Source organism: Fukomys damarensis, unplaced genomic scaffold (genome assembly GCF_012274545.1).
Source record: "Fukomys damarensis isolate Sample0158 unplaced genomic scaffold, DMR_v1.0_HiC HiC_scaffold_28, whole genome shotgun sequence".
Lineage (NCBI taxonomy): Eukaryota > Metazoa > Chordata > Mammalia > Rodentia > Bathyergidae > Fukomys > Fukomys damarensis.
The window spans coordinates 45,622,826-45,647,200 of record NW_022900940.1 but is presented as its reverse complement, the minus strand read 5'-3'; the positions used below and the strand labels follow the sequence as shown (position 1 = coordinate 45,647,200).

Here is a 24,375-nt window from a genome sequence, read left to right as displayed (position 1 = left end):
GTAAGATAAAGATGATTCACAAATAAATTGTAATCTTTTAATTTCATTAGAAATCTGTCCTTTTTTCCATAATGACTGTACCAATCTACAGTCCCATTGACAGTGTGAGTACCCTTTCTCCACACTTTTGCCAAATTTGTAATTTGATTTTCCAATAATTCCCATTCTAATACAAGGTGGTAAATCAGTGATTTTGATTTGTATTTCCCAGATGATTAATAATATTGAGGATCTTTTCATATATCTGCTGGTCATTTTTAGAGACATATCTGTTTGGGTCTCTTGCTCAGTTCTTAATTTGGATTATTAATTTTTTTACTATTGAGTTGAATGCTGTATCTATACTTTGGGTTTTTTTTTTTGACACGGGGATTAAACTCGGGCCCTTGCACTTGTGAGGCAGGTGGTGGAACTACTGAGCCAAATCCCTGGGCCTATACATTTTGAATTTTAGTCCCGAAAGGGATTTTTATCATGTAATTTTATAGATGAGGACATGCTCAAGGATAAACAAAGTTGTTTAAAGTCATACTGCTAAAAAATGAAAACACAGTGTTTTTGGAAAGAGACTGCTATGAATAAGCATGTTGGCTGTAAGTACCAGGTGTTGAGACAGTTTTAAGAGAAAGTATTTCAGCTGTGAATGAGGCAAGTTTTATATGTTCACCCATTTTAAGACAAAAATTGATACTATCCCTGAAAACTACGAGTATATAACAAAAAATTAATTATTGCATAGCTTGGAAACTGTGGGAAATATGATTACAATGCTCTACACCCCTCCCCATTTTTCTAGTCAATACAGATGACAAACTCTACCTGTAGGATGTACATTTTTATAGGCATTCTCCTGAAAATGCCTATCTACTATCATTGAAGTTAGAAATAATTTGGGATAATGTTCAAAATAAAGAAAGCTTTGTTTATTTTTACATTGTTGAATTAGAAATGAGCCAACAGTCCAATAAGACTTATCACCCTTTCAAGTTTCAATATAGCTTATTGCCAAGTACAGTTTTATTTTTAAAGCTCACCATAAGGGGAAACAGATTAGCAATTGAGTTTACTCTATACAAAAGAAGTCTGTAACTCTTGTAGATTTTAATATATTTGGTTCAAAGAAATGGAAATATGGCTCTATCAACATATTCAAGATATAAAGTAACAATGGACAGAGCATCTAAATTGAACTGATAGTATGCATAGATTAATGTAGAGTTAGGATTGGAGGTAATCCTCGATGAGTTAATTCTTCTGAGCCGTAATTTCTATATTTTAAAAGTAGGAATAATAAAAGGAAACATAATACAAAGAAACATTAGGATGGTGATAATGAAAAGTGGATTAAGATACCAAACACATTTTAATTATGGTGAAAGGAAAAGCAGGAAAAATACTTATGAATACAGAAATTGAACTAGAAAATCATTGTTCCTCTTGAAAGGGGAAAAAAATTAAATGCTACTTCTTAATCCAGTGGGAATTCAGGTCTGATGGTCATTTTGCTGAGAAATGTATTTCTGTATCAAAAGCATGGAGGTACTAATAAGAGGGCTTTCTGGAGTCAGAAACCAGTGAGTTTTGGGCCTGTCTGTACAAATGTATGGTCTCGCACAGTTGTAGTCATAATACATAGTATGTTAAAAATAATCTAGAGAGACCCAATTTTTAGGAAAAATTGCAATGGTGAAACTTTTCATCTGTGAGTTGAGAGCACACACATGTATGAATCTAGCTTCTCTTCAGACCCTGGGATGACATGTTTGATGGTGGTTCCTGTATCCTCACTGTCTGTAGAATGTAATATGTACCCCCAGTCTCCCTTAGCCTTTTCTGGAGAAATGAGCTCCTTAATGGATGCTTTATGGGGGTTATCCTCTGGGCTTAGGTAACAGTAACAAAATACTGACTCATTCAACAAATGAAGGTTTTCACAACCCTAAATGTCTCCAGTGTCTGTATGCCAAAGAGAACAGACCCTGGTTGCCAGCTAATTTGAAAATTAACACTCCAGAATTTAGCTTAAGATTCTGAACTTTATTGCCATTCCATCATACAGAAGCAGCCTTGGTATTCTGAAGCTGGAGCAGAATGCCACAGAGTGAAGACGTTCCTATGGACTGGGCACACAGTCAACTATGTGTGTCACACAGACTAGGGGTTCAGTCACATGCTCTCCTGTCCTAACTAAAATACTCATTACTCTGACACTCATGGACGCAGAGTCTCCTTGTTTTTTGCTTTGGTCTCTTTGGTACTGGGGATCTAATTCAGGACCTTGTGCCTGCGAGGCAGGTGCAGTGCCACTGAGCTAAATCTCTGGCCCTGCTTTTGTTTCTGTCTTACTGACTCACGTGTCCACAGAGTAACTTTTCAAGACCTAGCAAATTCTGAAATTTAAGGATACATGCAGTTAATTCAAGCCTGTTTCATAAATATGCTCATAGGTTCCTACACATTTTAGAGACTTCAGTAGACAAGGACTGAGTCAAAGGAAAGACACAATAGTTTAGTCAAAGTCTTGCACTGGATCATAGGTTATACTCCAACCGCCTTTCCTATTCCTTGCCTTCAGTGTATCTGACTTGACTGTGGAGTAGGAAAAGAATAATGAAACATTATTACTTCTGATACAGTATTTTTTCTGAACAACACTGCTACGATGTGCAGTGGGATATTTATTGTACTATGAATAAAGGTGGGCTCCAGAGTGCAGGGAACAGGGAAAGGGGATGTTAGTAGAACTTCTGCAGCCAGTCCTAATCTCCTGCGAGCCAGGACGGCACAAGGTAAATTAAGGTATTAGACAGAAATGATAGAAAATGAGACTTGGAGAAGTTGTTGAGCTTTGGGCCTGATCAGTGCTGCTTGGGCAACAAAGACCAAAGACCCCAACCTTGCCACACCTTTAGTCTGCACATCAAGAGTTAACAAATGTAACGGGTGACTTAGAGGACAGCAGCTGTGAAAATCCTACAACAATGAGTAAACTATGCAGATGTTGACTTTGTTCCTCCCCAGGATGTCTTCAGCTGGTGTAATCTTGCCCTGGAGCATCACAGCTTCACCAGACCATTGACCAGAGGCAAAGGTGGAGTCAGATCTCCACATGACATAGCTGGCCTGTAGGCGGGAAAACTAGACTCTAACCATGACTTAAATGTGAAATGATTTTTCCCAAAAATCATGTAGAATTACTTCCTACACTGGGGACAGATGACTTTGGTTACATGCTGGCTCCAGTGGTTACTGGGTGCTCTTAGGCAAGTTCCCTCAGTTTTCTCAACTACTAAATGAGACAGTCCTAGCTCTGTGAGGTCTGACTTAACTACGTTTGTCCAAACTGACATATGACAGACAGGACATCAGTGACTTAAAAGAACCTTTTTCAAAATCTCTACCACATTGCCCAGTAAAGTACAGTTGAAGGGGAAGAATATGAACACACCAGATATTCAGGTACTAGAATGGATAGGGATGGTCCTGTACTTGTAGGAAGCGAATCTGTACAGTCTTCAAGCGTTCATCCCCTCCTGAGCCACACAAACTCTTAGCCCTGTCTCAGTGTGTCCAGGTCACTGATGTGCCTAGGCTCAAGGGCTCGTTCATACACAGCAGACGTGCTTTACTCACCAGGCTCTGGTTGTCCGGCAGCATGACGATGATCTGCGCATTGTGATCCCAAATCATTCGCCAGAAATCTTTTGTAGTGTGTGGCAGAGGATGCTGGGTTATAATAAATTCATTGCTCCTGTAATATCCCTTCAAATGGAAAGAGGAAGACTCAGCAGTTGTGGGTATTTAATTCTAACTTTGTTAGTAATAAAATACATTTATGAAACAAGACAGCATTGTTTTGACCACACTGAAATAACTGAGGAAGGCATTCAGGACATACAGCTAAGTTTTAGATGTACTCTTGCTCACAGTGTGCAGACAATTTTCTCTCGACATGCAATTCACTTCAAGTCACCCCTGCTGTTTTTACTTAACAGTAATTTCAACATTTACTCAAAGTCTAGATGGGTGAAATTAACAACAGAATTAATTCCTTAAGAAGCATCTTGCTTCATCAAGGCACTTTTATACTCCCACTCTTTGAGAATCTTTTGTTAAAAGTTTGAAAATACAGAAATCTCTATACATTATTACACTTGGGGAAATTACATTCCAAAGTAATCAGCCAAATGGGTGATATTAACACTTTCAGTTTAATTGGCTTTATTTATGATTAATGGTTGACTCTCACCATGATGTAAGAAGCATTAATGTAATCTGTTCCTTTCATTCCAGGCAAAGGTGCAAGACCCACTCGAGCTCGCTCAGCTAGCACATGGAAAAAACAACAGTACATTCACCTTATTACACAAAGGAACCAGAAGCCCTTTCCAAGACTGACTTAGTGAATAACACATGTCCCTGGCTCTCAGGCCAAAGTGCTGAAGTGTTACCAGCTAAGGGAGAGTGTTAACAGGAAATTTTGCCACGCATATCCAGGACAGAGGCAGTATAAAAATGAAATGTTACTATGGGAGAGGTTTTCATCGCAAAGCACTGAAGAGAACACTGTACAGCACTGTCAGATACGTCTGATCTGATATTCCTAGATTCAATACCAATACTTCCCCCTTTGCTGTTTTCCAACCCTTTGTCCCTATCTTTCTCCCCACGAAGTTCTTAGAAAACAGTGACCTTTCTCAGGAGTAACCTTTCTCCCCAGTGCTCACACAGGCAGTGCAAACCTGCAAGTCCTCTGCTGTGTCCTGAGTAATTTGTGCAAGAGTCACCCCCCAGTCAACAGTGGGTAGGTTTCATAGAATAATTCAGTGATGCAGTATCGGTTATACAGATTAATCCATGTAAGTCCTAAAGCAGGCTTAATGCCACACTGATGACAACTTTGGTATTATTTTTAAGTTGACATATGGCAGACCTAACCACATTCTTGCACGTTGAGGTGAACGGAAGCTAGATTTCATGTCATGTAGGCAGTGACTTGCTAGCACCAGGAGCCACCCCTTCCACTTCCCTCAAACTCCCTTAGGTGCACTAAACATAGCATTGTCCCTTTGGTAGTAGCTGCCTCTTTACATAACACAGAAAAGCTGCTTTACAACATATTAACACACTGAAGCCTGTCAGACTGATCAACACTGTACAGCACTGTCAGATACGTCTGATCTGATATTCCTAGATTCAATACCAATACTTCCCCCTTTGCTGTTTTCCAACCCTTTGTCCCTATCTTTCTCCCCACGAAGTTCTTAGAAAACAGTGACCTTTCTCAGGAGTAACCTTTCTCCCCAGTGCTCACACAGGCAGTGCAAACCCACAAGTCCTCTGCTGTGTCCTGAGTTATTTGTGCAAGAGTCACCCCCCAGTCAACAGTGGGTAGGTTTCATAGAATAATTCAGTGATGCAGTATCGGTTATACAGATTAATCCATGTAAGTCCTAAAGCAGGCTTAATGCCACACTGATGACAACTTTGGTATTATTTTTAAGTTGACATATGGCAGACCTAACCACATTCTTGCACGTTGAGGTGAACGGAAGCTAGATTTCATGTCTTGTAGGCAGTGACTTGCTAGCACCAGGAGCCACCCCTTCCACTTGCCTCAAACTCCCTTAGCTGCACTAAACATAGCATTGTCCCTTTGGTAGTAGCTGCCTCTTTACATAACACAGAAAAGCTGCTTTACAACATATTAACACACTGAAGCCTGTCAGACTGATCAAAGATCTTACATGGCACGACGGAAGAGTTTCTGTTCTTCTCTTTGTTACACTCTTTCTGGGCACTGAAGCATTCCACGTATTTCGCATTACACTGGGTCACAAGCTAAAAGAAAAGCAACATTTCAGTCTCCTTTCAAGGTCATAATTGATAGCAGCTGTCTTCACAATCTAGCACAATACCAATAATCAGATTATTACCAAACAGATACATTTTTTATGGATGCCACAGAAGGCTCTCGTGACTCAGTAGTGGTACTTGTGGTAGGGATGTGGGCTGTGTCCATGGGTGCTAGGCTCCTGGAATAGCGGTACTGGGTGTGCACTGTTGACTCAACTATGTGGATTTCTCTGTTTCAACTTCTCTTTGCCATTGTGAATTTTGTCTGTAATTCCCGAATGGCACAGAAGATGCTAGTGTGCCGCCTACATTAGAAGACTGTTTAATAGTATTAGGAGTCAGTGATGTTCCCCGAAGATAAAGAACAACCTAATAGGTTCTTAGTACTTTTCTGTTTAACTGAGATTCTTCTAAGGCAGTGGTGGCGAACCTATGGCAGGTGTGCTGCATCACTGAAAGTTCTAAAAGGTTCGCCATGATCCTTCTAAAGCCATCACGAAGGATCAGCCCAATAGTGGCATTATTTTCGTATATGTACATAGCGTGGTTGGAACACCCTGTGAATACTGTTTTTTTGTGGTGACGGGTGGGGCAGTCTATCTCAGTGCAACAATGTAGGAATAGTGTGAGCTTTACCGCTGCTGTCAGGGCCATGGAAGTAATTCTCTTCTTTGACTTTCTGATTCTTTTTTCACCTGTTTGATTTGTGAAATGTTTATTAAGAGAGTCAGTTATTTTGTTACCAAGTGGATAGATGATTTATTTAATGAATTTTTCTATGTTTAAAGTACTGTATGTATCCCTTATCTGAAATGCGTGGGATCAGCAGATTGTCATAGTCTTTGGGTGGTGGAAATATTTGCATATATGTGCAGTATAGGGGGTGGAAATCAAGTTGAGACCTGAAACTTCTGTTTCATTTATAAATAGCCTGAAGATAATCTAATACACATGTTTAATAATTTTGTGCAGGAGATAGTTTCATGGTGTGGAATATTCTGTGGCAGGATGTTGACACTGCAAGTTTGGGCATTTGGAGCTTTGGTAGTCCTTTAAATTCTTTTTTGCACATTATTTTCTATGCAAGTAACATTTCAAGATGGGAAAAAAAATGAGATTGAGTCTGTGCCATTATATTTTTCATGGTGAAATTTCCAGAGACTCTAAAAGTTTAGGTTGAATCTCTGCCACAGAAATGGAATAAAGGGCAGAATTTATGAAATGTTGGTGTGTCCTCATTGGTAGTCATTTCCAATGGTTTTATAGTAGCTAGGATGTTGTGAGAATTAGACGTTTAAAATCATTCTTAGGACTAAACTCAGTGAAATTAATCTGTTTTTCATTTCATATCCCTTGGTGTCATCTGCTTAGTTAGCAGCTCATTTCTTTGGTTGATATTCAAGTGGAGGTTTCAGAGTCTAATGGAAGCTTTACCATGAAAAGTCACACTGCACTGATTTTTCTCATGCTTTGACTCGACACAAAATGGGGACAACAATATGCAAAAAACAATAAAATTGAAAAGATAATGAAAAACTCATGAACAAGAAAGCACTTGGTAATTGCAAAGACACCATTTGAAAGTTACACTTAATTCTTTGAGCTTTCTGGTCTTCACCGCTTTACTAATCCTTACAGTATGTGTTACACCTGTCACCCCAGTTAATCCATGTGAACCTTAACTGTCTTTGAACTTCTTCATGCCCCTACCAAAGAAAAAGAGCAACTACGTTAGGAAAAGTTAACTGTCCTATACTACTGTTAGGTTTAGTAGCTTTTTGGGGGTTTTCAAATTATGTTCTGGAATAGTTTTTCAAGCAGGCGTTATTTTGAGGAAAACCTGTCTACAAAGAACCCTTTTAACGAAGGTAACATCCAGGGTTTCAGAAAAATGAGGATTGTTTTTTGGCCAGCTCTGATTCAAGTCTTGTGTCAGTGTGGCTACAGCATGTTATAAATGTTCAGCTTAAGTCATAAACTTCTCAGAAAAAGAAATAGCATTGTACTCTCTACTTGAATGTCAATAAGACTGAGTCGGGGCTGGGTGGGGTGGGGTGGCTTTGTAGTCCGTCCTTAAATGTAATGAAGGGGGAGACAAACAGTTTTCAGGCAGTACATTAATGTTATTAAGATGCCAAAGTCTAGGGCATTTTGCTGCTGTCTTGCTTTATGCGAAAGAATTTCTCAAAGCACTACCTTGAATTGTTTCTCCAGTCGAGTCTTTCCTCCTGCTCCAGGTGTAAGGATGCTGTTAACATAGCTATGCAGCTGATTTGCAGATACTTCAGTTTCATTCCCAAGAATGGCCTCCAGCAAGGCATCGTGGATGAAAATATACTGCTCCTATAAGGTACAAGAATTGGGAATCACCAGGGAGAGCTGTTGAAAGGAAGTCTACCATCTGGGACCTCCCAGTGAATTCCTACGAGCCTTAGCATTTGGAGGCTTGCCTCAACACTCACTTGCCTGTCCATCCTATCCTAATTTGTTTTAGGGTAGTGACTGTTCAGTTTCCTCTGTATTCTACATTGTGCTAGGAACGCTGTTCCTCTTGTGTGTTTCTGAGGCCAGAAAACATATCTAGTTCCCCACAGTAGCTAATACAAATGCATCTGATACATACATTCTGTGTAGTTACTGAGCAATCCAAATGCTAAGATTCAAACAGAAATGGGAAACTGATGTAAAAACAGAATCATGGTCAGGGTATCTTTTAGTCCACAACACAGCCTTTTCCTTCAAGTTCCAAGAATGAATCTGTTTCCTTAGCATCACTCACTCTTCAGGGAAGGTGTGTGCTGGCAGCTCACGAGGGCTAGTCCTTACCTCTGTCTGGACGAGGTAGTTGCGCTGTGTCCTGATATGCTTCAGGAATCCCAGGACGTTAACTGTGCTTTTGTCTTTTATCTGTTGTAGCATGCTGTCTATTACAATGTAAGTGCCTGTCCTGCCCACACCAGCACTGTAAGAAATAAAGGCACTCAGCTAGTACTGTTAAACCATGGACTGCAAAAATGACAATGTAAATGCATAAGGAACCGAGAAGTAACTGTGATGTCTAGGAAACCTACTATAAGTGGCATAGAATATTCACACAGATGAGCTTCATTAGGTAATTTCCACTTCGTGAGTTTGGTAAGGAGCCCAGAGTGCTTTAATGCTGTCTCCTTGACTTCTCAGCCTCCTTGGCATGCAACCCATGATCCAGGGCTCTAGAGGTATCTGTGGCAGCAGCCATCCCCACACCCGAACCAGGCCTCCTTACTGTTCAGCATCGTGCTTGGTTTCTCACCAAACCCCTACTGTTCGTTCATTCTGCTGTTGCATGCAGCTAAGAAACTTGTTTTCAATGTTAGCGGTATTTTACTTTCGTAAACCTGGTACAACAGTGGTACATCTAGAACATCTGGCTTCTTATTCCATATTGTTATTTTAAAAAATACCCAAATGAATCTCAGTTCTGTAGTACTGATTAAGAAGTGTGTTTCGGCAGAATGCCCCAGAAGCTTCTCCCTCTAGCCCAAGACCCAGGCTGCATGATTGACCTGTGTCCACCTCAGTGCTTGTTAAATGTAGAGGTGAAAAAGTGGAATTCTTATGGGATTCTAAGTAAAAGATGTGTTCCACGTTCTGTAAAGTCTTGTTTGGGAAAGCATATTAGACCAAAAGGCCAAAAGAAATGCTCACAAAAATGCTATGTAGTACTAGCAACATCAGCTAGAGAATAATAAGAGCACTTTTAAACAATCATGTACAGTTTTTAGTTAGTTGAGGGGAAATAGGCTTTATATATGGCTTTTCCAATGCTTTTTAAAAAAGCCTTTTATATGGTCTGTATAAGCTATAAATTAAAAAATTCCTTTTGTATGTACTATCAATTATTGTAATTTGGAGAAGCAGTTCAAAAAGCCATTCCCCAAAACTCAGAATCTGTCGTGTTGAAAACTCTTATACATACGTTATGTTTATTCATTAGGATCAGCCTATGCATTATATAGCATTCACTTCCCATTCTTATTGGATAGCAGAAGCTTGCTAGTATTCTTTGAAAGTTTTTTTGGGAAACAATGCTTTAAAACTGTCAGGAGGGCTGTGGATTTGGCTCTGTGGTTCTTCTGCCTGCCTCACAAGCGCAAGGGCCCTAGGTTTGATCCCCAGTACAAAAAAAAAAAAAAAAACGGAAAATAAGTAAAAAAAAAAGAACCGATGATGCTGTATTTGCTGAGTGGATGAAAGGATGATGATGTTGTTGTTGTTAAGGAAGTGAGGACTTGCATGAAGTGGTGAGAGAACTCGGGCTAATTCAATTCTATTATGTGCTCTGGCCATACATACCTTTCACACCATGCACTGTGAGCAGTGAAGAGAGGTGCGAACGCATGATATTTAGCCTTCATCTTATACAGATTTTCTTACGTGTATAAAGGAGATGCCCCAGCAGCCCACCCAGCTCCCTCAGTACCTTCTTCACTTTTGTATTTCTGATTGAAAAACGACGAACAGTATAGCAGGCATGTACTTTTGTGCTCTTCAGCGTAACAATAATGTTTCCATATTCCTCACTATTCTCTGTTGGCCAATACTGATCACATTTTCGCTGTAAAAAGAAAAGTTATAAAGTATGAATAATGTTCAAGTGGAAGAAGGTCACTTGACTGCAGAAATAATGCATGGGCAGGTGTGAACTCTGAAGGACATCATGGTGGGGGGAGTATGGGCAAGGTCCTCTGAGAAATGGGCCTCATGTTTTAAGATGTTTCAGTTATATGGTGTACTTGAAAGAAACCTGTATGAAAGGTGAGGGGTGTGTGGGTGTGTGTGTGTGTGTGTGTGTGTGTGTGTGTGTGTGTGTGTGCATGCATGCAGTTTAAATATCACTTGAAAGGCCTGGCTGTATTTCTGAAGGTCTCCTGTAACTTGGAATCTCCATATTACAACTTGGTTCACAAAGGAAAAGTAAGGATTTCACATTTCACCATCAGCCCAAGCAATTGGACAACAGAAAGAAATAAAAGGAATAATGATAGCAAAAGAAGTTAAAAAATTTTCCTGATGGTATGATGCTCTACATAGAAGACCCTAATAACACTTTCAAAGGACTTCTAGACTTAATTGAGAGATTCCGTAGAGCAGCTGGATACCAGAATTAAAAAAAAAAAAATCTATAGCCTTCTTGTACACAGATAACGGAGAAATCAGGGAAACAGTTCCTTCACAATAGCATCAAAAAAAGAGAAAAATCTAAGGCGGCAAAAGACCTCTATATTGAAATCTACAGCACTCTGAAAAAAAGAGTTGAAGAGGATATAAAAAAAATGGAAAGACATCTCCTGTTCCTGGGTAGTAAGAACCAATATAGTGAAAATGGCCATACTTCCAAATCTGCTATATAGATCCATTGCAATCCCAATTGAATCCAACAGTATATTTCACAGAACTAGAGAAAGTAATCCAAAAATTCATTTGGAACCAGAAGAGACCTAGAATAGCAAAAGCAATTCTAGGCAACAGGGACATGGCAGGGGTTTTCCGATCCCTGACTTGAAATTATACTACAAAGCCACTGTGAAAGAAACATCATGGTACTGGCAAAGGACTCCTATTTCCAGTAAAGCAGTAGAGTTTTTGAGCAATGAAGGTGAGTGTTAGCCATTATTCTAGCCTAAACAAACATCATCTAAGATCAAGTCCAATACATCGTAAAGCATGAGCCATTTTTTTCCCACAAAGATCTTAATCGTGGCTACTCCTATACTACTTTGAATGATTTATTTTTCTGTGCATCTCCAAATTTTTAAATCTTTTCTTATTTGTTTTCTAAATGTAGAATGTCCTTCTCTCCTTTTTCCTGCCTAACTTCTTGTTCATGTCCTACCTCAAAACATTGGTTTCTTTAATACCCTCTTGATGAGAGTCAGGCACATCTCTTTCATTACATTTAATTCACACTAGTAATGCTGTAGCTCCCTTCCTAGCAGACCACAACCAAAATAAGAGGAGACTCATTTCTGTAAGTCTTTATACTGGTTCAAATTCAACAGCAAGTACTCTTTTATTTTGTGAATGAAGGTGGATTACTGTGATAGAAAACTAAGAGGTTCTTAGTCTTTCTTTTTCCACCAAGATTGCAATCATGATAATGATTCCATGTTTGTTCCCAAATCATTGTCCAGAAATCTTCACATGTACACTTTAAAGGTCCCTGGGTAGCGATGTAGGATTTCACTTTGTTGTATCTCTTCAAAGATGACACAGCACAAAGTGAGTTGAATGCATTTATCACTAAAGACCAGTTAATAACTCAAGAATCTTCCACACTGAATAGGCTGGATTTTTAGCGAAAGCTCTGTGTGGTATTAAAATACATTCAGTAGTTTCCACTGCAAGTTTCCATTTTCAACTATAGAAATGATCCCTGAAAGTATAGCCTTTGCAAGTTTCCATTTTCAGCAACAGGTTTATAAAAAGATTTCTGACTTACATCAACATAGTTTGCATTAATATAGTCAATGTACTTAGAGTGTTTTCCTGGTAAAGGACTTAACTTCACCTTGTTATGATCATGTATAAAAGTAAAAAGAAGGCAAAACAAAAATGTGTTATTAAAAAAAGTAGCCGCGCTGGGTGTGGTGGCGCATGCCTGTAATCCCAGCACTTGGGAGGCTGAGGCAGGAGGATCGCTGTGAGTTCAAGACCAGCCCGGGCTACATAGTGAGTTCCAGTCAGTCTCAACTACATAGTGAAACCCTGTCTCAAAAAAACCAAAAAAAAAAGGGCCGGTGATTTAGCTCAGCGGTTTGGTGGCCTGCCTTGTAAGCGCAAGGACCTGAGTTCAATCCCTGGTACCAAAAAAAAAAAAAAAAGTAGCCTTCTAAACATAAAACAAGGCAGTCATGTAATGTGGCCTTTTCTAGAAGGACTTGGAAAAACTTTTTGCAGAAGAAGTACTGCATTCTAATCCATCTGAAAAACATGGGGCCACTTCTGCCTCATGCAATCACCTGGAGGAATCCAAGAAATGCAAATTTAAGGTCTTTATTAGTCACTGTAAAACTACTGTAAATTGTAATGCTACAGAATCTCATTGTTCTCATTTTTGAAACCATGTTCAAAGGCCTTCAGTTACCCAGGCCTCCCCTCCACTTCCCATTAAGATAAATATAAAAGACAAGTATTATTTCAGGTCTAGAATGTCTTTCTTTAGGTGGTTCCACTGCTAAATTCAGATAGACACCCTGCCACTTCCACAAAATATATGCAACTGAAGGAAGCAGAACTTCATTTCTTAGAAATCTCATTGCAGGAATCTAAAGTCAATGGCCAGGTTTTAAGATTGACTTTTCCAGGTTTTAAGATTCTGTTTAGGAACAGAATGAGAGATAGAGCATCATTTGTTTAACAGAGTGAGCCTGGATTTTTAGGACAAGAAGAATAATAAAAGGAAGCACAGCTTTTACTTTCATTTTTCCTAGCTAGGAACAGAATGGGCAAAGGCCAATACGTATTTATTTAGTCATTATCATAGAAGGAAAGTTCAAAAAGAAGTCAATTTGAAGAGATTGGCCTAGGCACTGCTGACCTCAAGAAGTCAGCACTTTTAGAAAGCCACCTGTGTTCTTAGAATTGTGAGTTGCTGACTTTTGTTCTGAGAAACATCAAGAGTTGACATGAAATGAGCTGCCTGTTAAAAATGAAAATTTTGTAATAGGCTCCAAATGAAAAATTTCTTCTAAGGCATCTGAATATGCCTTAGTAGCCATGATACTGTATACTGTTATTTCTTAGACTGACAAGAATACAAACGCCCGGGTTGTAAAATTAGTATTGAACTAAAAGTAACAGATGGGTTAACATCAGTGTTGGAGGGGGTTTGGTGACATCCATGTATGCCCTGAAAGTTGTGTTGGCCATCATGTTTCTGGCACATCTATGGTCTGATGTTACTTGTTTCCTTGACATTTTTATACTATTCTTTGCTACATAAAAGCATTAGTATAATAGGGGGAAAATGAAGTGACAAGTGGTCAAAACATCCCTAATCTGAAATCTTTTTTTTTTTTTGGTTACCTGGGATTAAACTCGGGTCCTTGTGCTTGCAAGGCAGGCCACCGAACCGCTGAGCTAAATCCCCACCCCTCCAATCTGAAATCTTGAAATGCTCCAAAATAGGAAACTTTTTGAGCAGCACGTCAGTTCTCAGGAAGTTTCACATTTCCATGTTGCATATAGACACAAACCTGACATGTCAATACAGAGGCCTTGAAACCACACAAGTAGTCTGTGTTCCTAGGATATTCCTTCGGGTTCTAATTGAAGACTGAGTCTGGAACCTCTAAGTGCTCCTGACCTTTAAAATACATTGGATAGGGGTAAAGATTAGGACCAAAAGGAAAGCTCAATTAGTCTTAGAAAGAGTGCTTCAAAAGCTGGGTATGATAGTGCACATTTGAGGCTAAGACAGGAAGTTGAGGCCCAACCTAGGCAACTTAGCAAGACCCTGTCTCAAAAATTTTAAAATGTAGCTCAGAATGAAGGCCCTGGGTTCAGTTCCCATTATTAGCTGGAAAAAAAAAACTGCTTACTTGATTCAATTTTTAAAATTTCTATTTCTACTACAAAGATGCGACTGACTGGTTAAAAAAAAAATGTCAAGATATCCAAGCGGTATTTCAACTTTCCTTCCAAAACTTGGTATCACCTCATGTGGAAACATTGCAGCTCAGAACATTTCTCACAGCCACCTTATTAAGCTCTCTCCCATCTCACAGCTTAATGAAAGACCAAGAAGACAGAAAATGCCCCCTGTTCTTCTATGCTGTTGGAGATAGGCCAGTGAGAGGTTAGCTTGCAAGAACCATTCTTTAGCATTCTGATTTCCATTTCTTGACTTTCAGCTTATATCCAAGCAAGAGGAATTAATTTCCTCAGAGTTGAAGACAGTTTTAGGATTATTACTCACATGCTAAAATGTTGATGTATCTGTTTTTGTGCTTGTTATCTGGATGATTGGAATGTTCCGCAGTGATGTTCATATCAGCTGTACAGCGCTGGACTTCCTAGTGACTAACAAACAGCAAGACTTCAGACTCTTTAGAAAAAAAGGAACTACAGTTACAAACTGCATAGCAATGTTCTGGTCAACAGACCACGTATCAGACAGTGGTCCAATAACGCTGTACTGTAGCTGCACAATTCCTACTGCCTGGCATTGTCAATGCCCTGCTAACATCTGAGTGCAACACATACTCACGTTTGTGTAATGGTGTAGAAATAAATGTAGTGTTGTCAGTCGTGTAAAGTATAGCACATACAGCTATGCTCAGCACATAATAAGTTGATGATAATCAAAGGTGTCTTACCTACTTTTGCATTTACTGTGCTATTTTTCAGTCATGCTTTAGAGGTACTCCTGCTTATAAAAAAAGTTTACTGTAGACCAGTATGCCATTTCATAGTGGTAGCAGCTGCATAGTACCCTTATATTTTGTGTGTCTTTTGATTGAATCAAGAGGCTATGTTGAACTGTACCAACTAGATCTCTGCTGTGTACTCTATGGTGTTTATTAAGTAAGGAAATACCCTGATGCAGGTCTCAGAACTTGTCCTTTTCTGATATATGTAAAATATCCATCCAAGAGAAAGTAGTCACTTTCTAGCATTGAAGTTGCCATTATAGCCTCCAAACTCAACCTCAGATCTGATTGCCAGAATCATAACAAAAAAATTGAGCAAATGAAAAGGTATACTGATTTTCTTTTTACTAATTCATCAGTCATCAACTTTATGCCAGATTTTGATCTAGGCATTCTGATACAAAAGAGTATCTCTTGTTGAATAAATTACAGTTTACAAGAAAAAAAGGTACTGTCAAGTGGCATGAATAGAGAAGCCTAAAGAAATGATAGGAATGAAGATGAACAGAGAAAACTTAAAATAAGAGATGCCAGTTCAACTGACTCTTACAGAATGAACAGGAATTTCCAACAAGTACATCATCCATGATTTGCCATATGTCTGTAGGCCTAAAAGCCTCTTTTTATAACCAAGACACTGATAATTGACTTTAAAGTTAGTCCTGAAATGACACTAATATATGGCCCAGATAACTGTCATGTTTGGTTCAGATACTTGTGGCCCGAACAGATTACCTGTGAACTCTAGTTTTAAATAAACTTCATTTAGAAAAATAGCAGTGGCAGGAAAATGATACTAAAACATGTATCATCCATTAGCCAAATGCAAGACTGCTGAAAAGACAAATTTTTCTACAGTGTATAATTCAAACCCAAGAAAGTACTGGAGCTAGCTAATAAGAGAAGTCATTAGCAGTGCACAGCTGCTGCAAAGAGCAGGAGAAAAGTAACACAAAAAGGAGAAATATTTTTCACATAGCAGATGTAACAGAGTTTAGGAGAATGCAGGCTTTTTTCACAAAGGAGTTGCACAGCAATTATGAATGTTTTTCACAGCATTTACATTAAGCATAATGAAAACAAAAAACTGATTTGTGTACATTCAGAAAGTACTTTCCAGTGAGGAGACCCCCTCTTTGCAAGGAGGAATGATGTAATCAAAGAAATTAAGGTACAAAAACAAAGAGTTGCTATCTATTCAAAGGAAACATAATCTTAGACTATCGAATTATTGGAAACTATATACATTGAATTTTTCATAACTTCAGGCCTTCCCATCTGTCCATTAAAAAAAAAATCCCATAGGCATTACCTTAATCAACCTCACTGGGAAAAAGTATATTTCATGATGCTTACTTCTTTCTTATGTGATGAACTCTGCTATCTTTTATGAAATAGTTGAAAACCTATGATTTCACAAATGCTACTTTAAAGAATCTTAAGGCGCCTTTGGCTCTCTAAAATGAAAAAAGTGTGGACAAAAAGTAATGAGTCTGATGTGTTAACATCTCCAAGCCAGGCTGAGTACATTTCAGAATATTGGACCTTTTGAAATTGCCTTAAAAGCCCCAGGGGTGTTGTTCTTTTTTAAATTGAGTCAAAAGGCAGGAAAACATTTCAAAATGGATTTGCATTCTGAAAGATATTAATTCATTCTGCATTCAAGACCTAAAAACAAGCTGCCGTTCTTTGGTGTCTGGCTTTTGAAAATCGTACCTTTGGCACATACCTCTTCAGGGCGGGGTTGTTGAGGTGTCCACAGAGATTTTAGTTTCTGGTGTTCTAGTCAGAGATTCATTTTGGTTACTGATTTTCCCCCCCTGTTGTGTGGTTCTGACCACCCTAGCTAGGAAGAGAAGCTGGCCCTCTATTATAATATAATGCAGCTGAGCAGGACTGGATGGGAGCAGCTGTCTGCCCTGTTTAAAGCGGTGACTCACTATGGCCAGTCAGACTCTTCAGTTATCTGAAACCCGTGCTCTGGTCTTTTCCCTCCATTTCACCTTTTCCATTACATGAATGACAGAAAACAAAGGACAGTCACAACTAATGTTAAATCTTATTTTATTTAGAACTCGTAGGGTTTGCCTTCTGATTGTGTTGTGGATAATAATGTCACCTGTAATTCCTTGCAGTACTGCTTGGCTCATTTAGATGCTGATAATATCTGATCCTGGAGTGGCCTTTCTCCTTCAGAACTGGCATTTCAAAGTCAATGTGATTTTAATATATGTTAAAACCCTTTAAAGTTATACTGGCCCTGACAGAGTGTGTACAGTAAGTTACCTATTCAGCACTCTGATAAATAGTTCAAGGTTAAGCTTATACTTAATCTTTACTGTTTATGTAACAAACCTTGAATCCTCAAAATGAATTCGAGATATTAACAGTCATGTAGCCACAGGAGCAGAGCAGTGGAAACAGAAGTTTTACAACAAAGATTAAAAAGGACAAATAAAAACTAGTATTTGATATAGCCAAAATTCTTGAAAGATGAAAGCGAGTCACCTCAGCTGGAGTCACTGATGTGAGAGGGTATCTGAAGGGCACATGAAGACCGCTGTCCTTGAAGACCTTCTATCCTACCATTCTGTGATCCCATTCAAAAAACGAAACAGCTCAACAAAAGCATTATCTAGAAATCTTTCAGATTAGTCAGCAAAGCGAGTGGAAAGGATACCCTGGACCTGGCGACCAGTAGTAGATCAACTATTCCCACCGTTCAGGCAGCCTACCCCTGCGTTAAGGGGACCGCCTTACTCAAGACTGCTACGGTTAGGTCACGACCGGCCAGTGCTTGTGGAGTATCTGACACACACCTGGTCCTCATACCTCATAGAGTCTCGTCAGGTCAGAAAATGCCGCCAACAGGACTTTTGTTAGTCTCTTACTCCAGAGCTTCCACACAGATTCTGGATTCCTTCACCAAGCCTTTCAAGGCCTTACTCCATCTTCTGTGCACATCCTTTCCAATCTCAGTTTTCGCTCCGTGCCTCTGGAAGGACTGCAGGATTTATGCTCCTTGCTTTACTGTCTTTCACTGTGTTGTGAATGCCTCTTGCTCTCTTCCCCATCCAGCTCCATCCGGCTGTACCTACAGCAACTGCCTGTGCCCTTCAGAAAAGCAGTCCATCTTTGGGGAGTCCAGTGTAGCACCCATTATGTTGCAGCTTGTTTGTAATGTAAGATTACTTTTCATGAAGGTGTAACATTTAGCTCACTTACTTCCTCCAACCCTTTATAAAAGCCTCAACTTCAATAGGTATAATTTTCTCCACGATAAGGATTTAAAATGTTTTTTAAGATGTTCGAGACTGAGCTGGGATTGTGACACAGAGGATCGGGAAATGCTGTGGGTCGATCTCTGCCTCCTACAAGCAGCAGTATTTGGGCAGCAATATATCTCAGTCCAGAGACTTCCCTGAGATGTGCCATCAGCAGCCCATAAAATCTGCATTAATTAAACATAGTGATTGGGGCCACTGTTCCCTCAGAGCATGGGCTCAGGTGGACAGAGCTTTTTTTTATTGATTTAAGATGAATAACCAGCACAGATCTAGCTCAGCTGGTTAACTTTAATAGGGGGATGTAGTCAAGGGGATATGAATCTCTGGCCTTATACCTGCACCCCACTGTTAGACTTCTGATTGTTTTAATACCTGCTTCTTCGTTTTGATGGTGTATGGAGCTTTGGAGGTCTCTCCTTTTGAAAGAGCCAGTTTAGCAATGCTTCTTGGGAAGCCTTTTGCTTATACCTGTGAGCTGGGTGAGAAGCCGCTATCCTGTTAAAAACACTCTGGTAAGCAGTTTTCTAGGAAGGTCAGTGATGATGCAATCAGCTCAGGTAGCCAAGTGAATGGAGCCACCAGCACTATCCAGAGACAAAGACGGATATTTCCAGTGGCTGTAATGTCATTTCAAGCTATGATGTGACCAGATTTTCCCATACTCCATGTACCTGACAAGGGTAAAATGCTGGTTCAGCATCATCTCCAGAGAAATAGTACTCCTAATGAGTTCTTCTCATCTTTCTCCAAGCAGCAGAATCCTAAAAACATGACAGCTCTTCCCCACAATTTTTACTTCTGGGATTCTTAAATCAGATGGAGCAAATAGAACCCTGACTGAAATAATCCAATCAGAGTTCCCGGGTGTCTTTCTCCACGGAACTTTATAGAGTTACACTTGCTTTATACCACTTCCTTTGTTTTTTATACGTTAGTTGTGCACCCTCTGCTCTTACCCACCGAGCTAGATGGAAATCTCCAGGGCAAAGACTTGAATTTATCCTGGAAGGTGTGTCCAGAAAGTAGACTGCTAGGTAGTTGATAGGTGAATTATGGCCTCTTAATGGCTAATAATCCATTATTAAATGGTATTTCGCTTTACCTCTTTCTATGAGTACTTGACTAACTCCAGGCTGCTAGTCAGATGTTGGGGAGGATTTCTGTATGCCAGAATCTGAGCTAGCTGAGAAGGCTCTAAATGACTGATGACAACTCTTTTAGTTCTCAATGATTCCAGTAGCCCAGTGAGGCACACATGCATAGCTTTGTGACCACTGCTCTAGACCAGCCATAAAGGTCTTCCAATGTATACGTTACAAAGAGCTACTTTAGTTGTAGGGAACCACAGTAGTATTCCCAAAGCAGGCTGTAAGCAGTTACCCCACAATTGGCTTGTTTGTAAAAGTGACCCTAGCTAAAGTCTATGTGTTCAGGTCAGAGTAACTCTCACCCACATTCCATTCCCACAACTAAAAACTTAACTATAAGGACAGTGTTGTGAATGCAACCATACATACATGCCCTCCAAGGTAGCTTGCTCTTACCCCTCTTAAAAATGAGTGGATTGAACAGACCAGTGCCTTGGCTAATTAAGCAGCATTGGTCATCCCGGCTCCTGAGATTTTCTGTCTTAGTCCCCCCACTCCCGAAGATTGTGCCATAGCACCAATAGAAGATCAGAACCTACAGCAAAGGCCTCTTAACATTTAAGTAGAGTCTGATACTGACCAAGTCGGTTTGAGTAAGATAGCACTGCTTTAAAACCCTACTGCTGCCATCTCAAAGCGTGGCCCTGGACACCTCAGTTTTCTCCTGCATAAAGCCTCCTCACCTAAAATGGCAACAGCAATTAGTACCCATGGCGGGGGGATTCAGAGGAACGAGTGACACATTTCATGCACAGTGCCAAGTGAAGGCAGGCTGTCATCATCTCACAAATGCATATGAGGGTGACGTTACTGTTTTTCCTCGGTGTAGGGTTTAATTTTTGTACTTTGATCATTACACATGATTTTCTTCTGGTATTTCTGATATAGCCTATTACTATCTCTGAGCCTTAATAGTGTTGTTTCTGGCTGTTACCACTTTTCCATTTTAGCAGAGTTCCCAATAAAGAATGTCTGTTTTTAGAATACTTCAAGGTTTTGGTAAATTAGAAGGTGACAATATAATGGTGAGCTTTTCACTGTCTTATCCTCCCTTTTATATTGCTGTTTTACTTTTCAAAAGAAAGGCTATTCTTCGTGTTCTGAATAGCTTCATTATTAAATTTTCCAACTCAGGAAAGACTAAGATGGCAAAAGAACAACGTCTCCTTCCTATTCACCGTCCCCACACCACTCCCGTAATTATCTGCTAATAATACTGAGCTGTAACGTTTGGAGGAGGTGACTAAAGCTTTTAACCAGAGTATTTATTTGAAGGATAGACATAGGCCATAGATGCCCAGGATTTGTTCACCAGCTTGTTTTTCATGCAGCAAAGCCTATTTTAAGACTGATCAAGTTTACAGAGGTGTAGCTGATTACTTTGAATAATTAAATGGTGTCAAAACCAGCTGTGATGAATAGCACTGGGGTCTCGAATCATAAATAATTGAGAAACCAGAGTTGCATTTGATCATCCTGATCAAACTCTGCTCTCTAGAGGATACATGTTTGCCCTGAATACCACCAACATTGTTAAATGTCTCAGTATTCTTGCTCAGTCATCCAGCCAGCAGTCAATTGAACTAAATCACTCTAACACCACACACATTTGCTGTCCTCATGAATACAAAATGCTTGACTTAAACCAGGTCCTTTGTAGTTGCATAGGCACCTTTTTTGGGTTGGCACCCGACAGCAGCATTCAATACTTGACATGATTTTGTTCCATGAAACATGGGACTTTGCAGAATAAATCAGGATCCTTTTCCCTTCTCTCTACCAACTTTCCTAATGTTCTCCTCAAAAACAACAGAACTAAGAGAAAGAATTTAAAATGAGTTGTCAGTATAACTGCCTTTCTGATAGCCTTTGGGGATTCCCAGTTTGCAGGGAGAGCGGGGATTGGATCCTACTTTTATTTCTCATTGTTCCTGCAGGGTAAACTTTCCTAATGTTCTCCTCAAAAACAACAGAACTAAGAGAAAGAATTTAAAATGAGTTGTCAGTATAACTGCCTTTCTGATAGCCTTTGGGGATTCCCAGTTTGCAGGGAGAGCGGGGATTGGATCCTACTTTTATTTCTCATTGTTCCTGCAGGGTAATTGCACCTCCCAGCTGAATGGCTCCTCCATGATCCCCAAGGGCTTCATAGCTTCATTTGAGTCCCACAACCAATTGTGTGAGAAGAGGTAGGCAGGTTAGCATCCACGTTTTCTATTTTAAAGTAGCAATGAGACAGAGAAAACAACCGATTTACCCACACAGCTAGAAGACAGCTGAGCTGCCATGAAAACTTGGCCTCCTCGGCACAACTCTTGCTGCCAGAGCTGTGCCTTAGTTAAGCGCCTCAGTGAAGAAAAGGGCAGTCTGTTTAATAGCTCCTCTTTGACACCCTGTCACTGCTGAACTGGCACGGGACCCAGAGTTGGCAGGGTGGTGCATGCCACACTCTACCTTGTTTCCTACACACCAGCTTTTAAAATCAGAAGGCAGCGTTAACCCATGTTGTCCCTCCGAGGATCAGTAATCCTTAAAAGGTATCAATGATTTGTGTTCTTTCTTAAAACTTCACCCAGCACTTTCCGGTATCTTTATCACTTATTTTTATAACAACGTTAGGGAGTGTCTAACATTGACGCCATCTTAAAAAATGTGGAAATGGAAGAGGATGAGAGATGAAATGATTGAACCTGAGACCATGCAGGTCCTACTGGCAGTGCCAGCACCCGGTTCCTCAGATGCCAGACCAGCTGTCCCGCACCCCAATGCGTGCAGCTCAGAAATCACAAGGGGCTAGAGAGCTCTGCGTTCTGACTGCTGATCCCACGTAGTAGACAAAGAAGAAAGGACTTGAACATCTCTTTTCATCCATCAGCCTTTTCTCTACTACGAATTCTGTTCTGTCATACAAATACACTACTGGGACAATTGCAACCAACCCTCTTTCACATGATTTTGCTCCGAAGACAATATTTATAAAAATTCACAAGTGAAAAGTAAAGCAATCTCAATTTACACCATTATTGATATTCACTTAGAATACGTGAGTTTACAAATATTCCTGTGATGGCACAGTTTGTTTTCTAGGACTTCATTTCTATCTTTGAAACATACCTCAAAATCCTCGGAGAACCCATGCTGATTATTAGAATATAGCTCACCGATGTGTTTAACAAACTGTTTGACAGGAATGGCTTCCATGTCATCTGAGGGAATAAAATGATGTTTAGTGTCACACAGAATACTTCCAAAAAGCAAATGACGAAAGTAAAGCAAATCTTACTTACTCAAGACAAGTATTTGATTTTTTAAAAGAGCAATGTAATTGTGTCACCTGAAATAGATGTCCTAAAGAAAGGTGTTAAGATTTTACATTAGGATGTCATGAGGACCTTGAATGACAAAGTCACATGAAAAATCAGGGAGTTTTAAACACAGGTATGCAGAGAGTTTCTCTTTCTATATTCACACCAATTTACACATTTAAATTACTACATCACACACTTAACTAAAAGTAAATTTACTAATGGTACCTATGTTCCATGAAATGTTCTCGCCACTTTATTTCTTTAATTGCTCTTCGGTGGGTTTCAACTTAAACTTGGAGCAAATAAGTTTTACTTTCAATCATTGATGTCTCCACAGTCACTTGTACATAGATGCCCGTGTTTGCTCAGGCTACAATGCCATTTATCTTTGAGTATTCAAAATTTTACTTCAAGACAGCTGTGTCCACATGATGCCAAATCATCAGTTTGACTGAATTAACCTGGAGGTCTTGGCACTGACAGACTAGGTATAGATGTATGAGGAGTCCACGTTCCAATTTACTGTAGCAGTGTCACTTCAAAAGGCCATTTCCAGCTCAGGATGCTGAAGTTTGTGGGAGGCTGTACGGTGGAGCCCAGCCTAATCCGGGAGCACTGCTGTCGAACAGCTACAGCCACCTCACTGGAGTGTCCCAACCTGGACTCCTTTTCACTTAACCATCCCTGCAAATATTTCTTTTTAAAAATGCTCTGCTGAATTTGAGATAAACAACAGACATGACATTTACTTTATTCAGAGTGAAAGATCTTTGGCAAACGCACAAACATCTAAACTGCCACAGATGCTTTTCTTAGCAAAGGGTATGAAGATCTGTATGTGTAAATGAGGTCCTACTTTGGCAAGAATTTTATAGATTCAGGCCTGACAATCTGATTTCTCTTCATCTGCTGACAGTTAACATTGTCTATGTCATTCCTTCTCTACTTTCTTTGTAGAGAGCAAAAGCTCTAGGGTGACTTTTTTGCATCTGTTGACATTAGCATCTCCTACAAAAGACAGGTGATTTATATGTTCATAATCCAAGTTGCTTAGTACAGGAATACTTACTATGAAGGTTGCTTTATAAGCACAGATTTGTTCTACATGAACAATTCAAGTTCTAATAACTTTAAGAGGAAATCTTATGAAAAAATTGCCAAGTTATTTACACATATTTCAGCATTGAAAATGTTCATGCTTTTTGGAATCATTTTGTACGCCCAGGAAATCTACATCTCTCATGATGTAACCAGCATTAAACTAAGCAGAGCCAAAATATTTTCCCCAGAATATTTGGCTGAATGCACAGGTCAAGAAAAATTTCCAAATTTATCTGATCAGTTCACTTAAAATGTTTAGCAG

General features: G+C 39.6%; 1 protein-coding gene across 1 annotated transcript in view; it reads right to left on the bottom strand.

The window, feature by feature from the left end:
* The window catches only part of Ptprg (protein tyrosine phosphatase receptor type G), a 532,317-nt gene that overhangs the window by 10,993 nt on the left and 496,949 nt on the right, over positions 1-24,375 (bottom strand). The window contains 11 exon segments of the mRNA XM_033757017.1: positions 3,634-3,762; positions 4,250-4,326; positions 5,748-5,841; positions 8,053-8,199; positions 8,683-8,841; positions 10,319-10,453; positions 11,935-12,004; positions 12,006-12,094; positions 12,338-12,420; positions 14,816-14,912; positions 22,819-22,982. Of these exon segments, the coding sequence (XP_033612908.1) occupies positions 3,634-3,762; positions 4,250-4,326; positions 5,748-5,841; positions 8,053-8,199; positions 8,683-8,841; positions 10,319-10,453; positions 11,935-12,004; positions 12,006-12,094; positions 12,338-12,420; positions 14,816-14,912; positions 22,819-22,982 (1,244 nt within the window).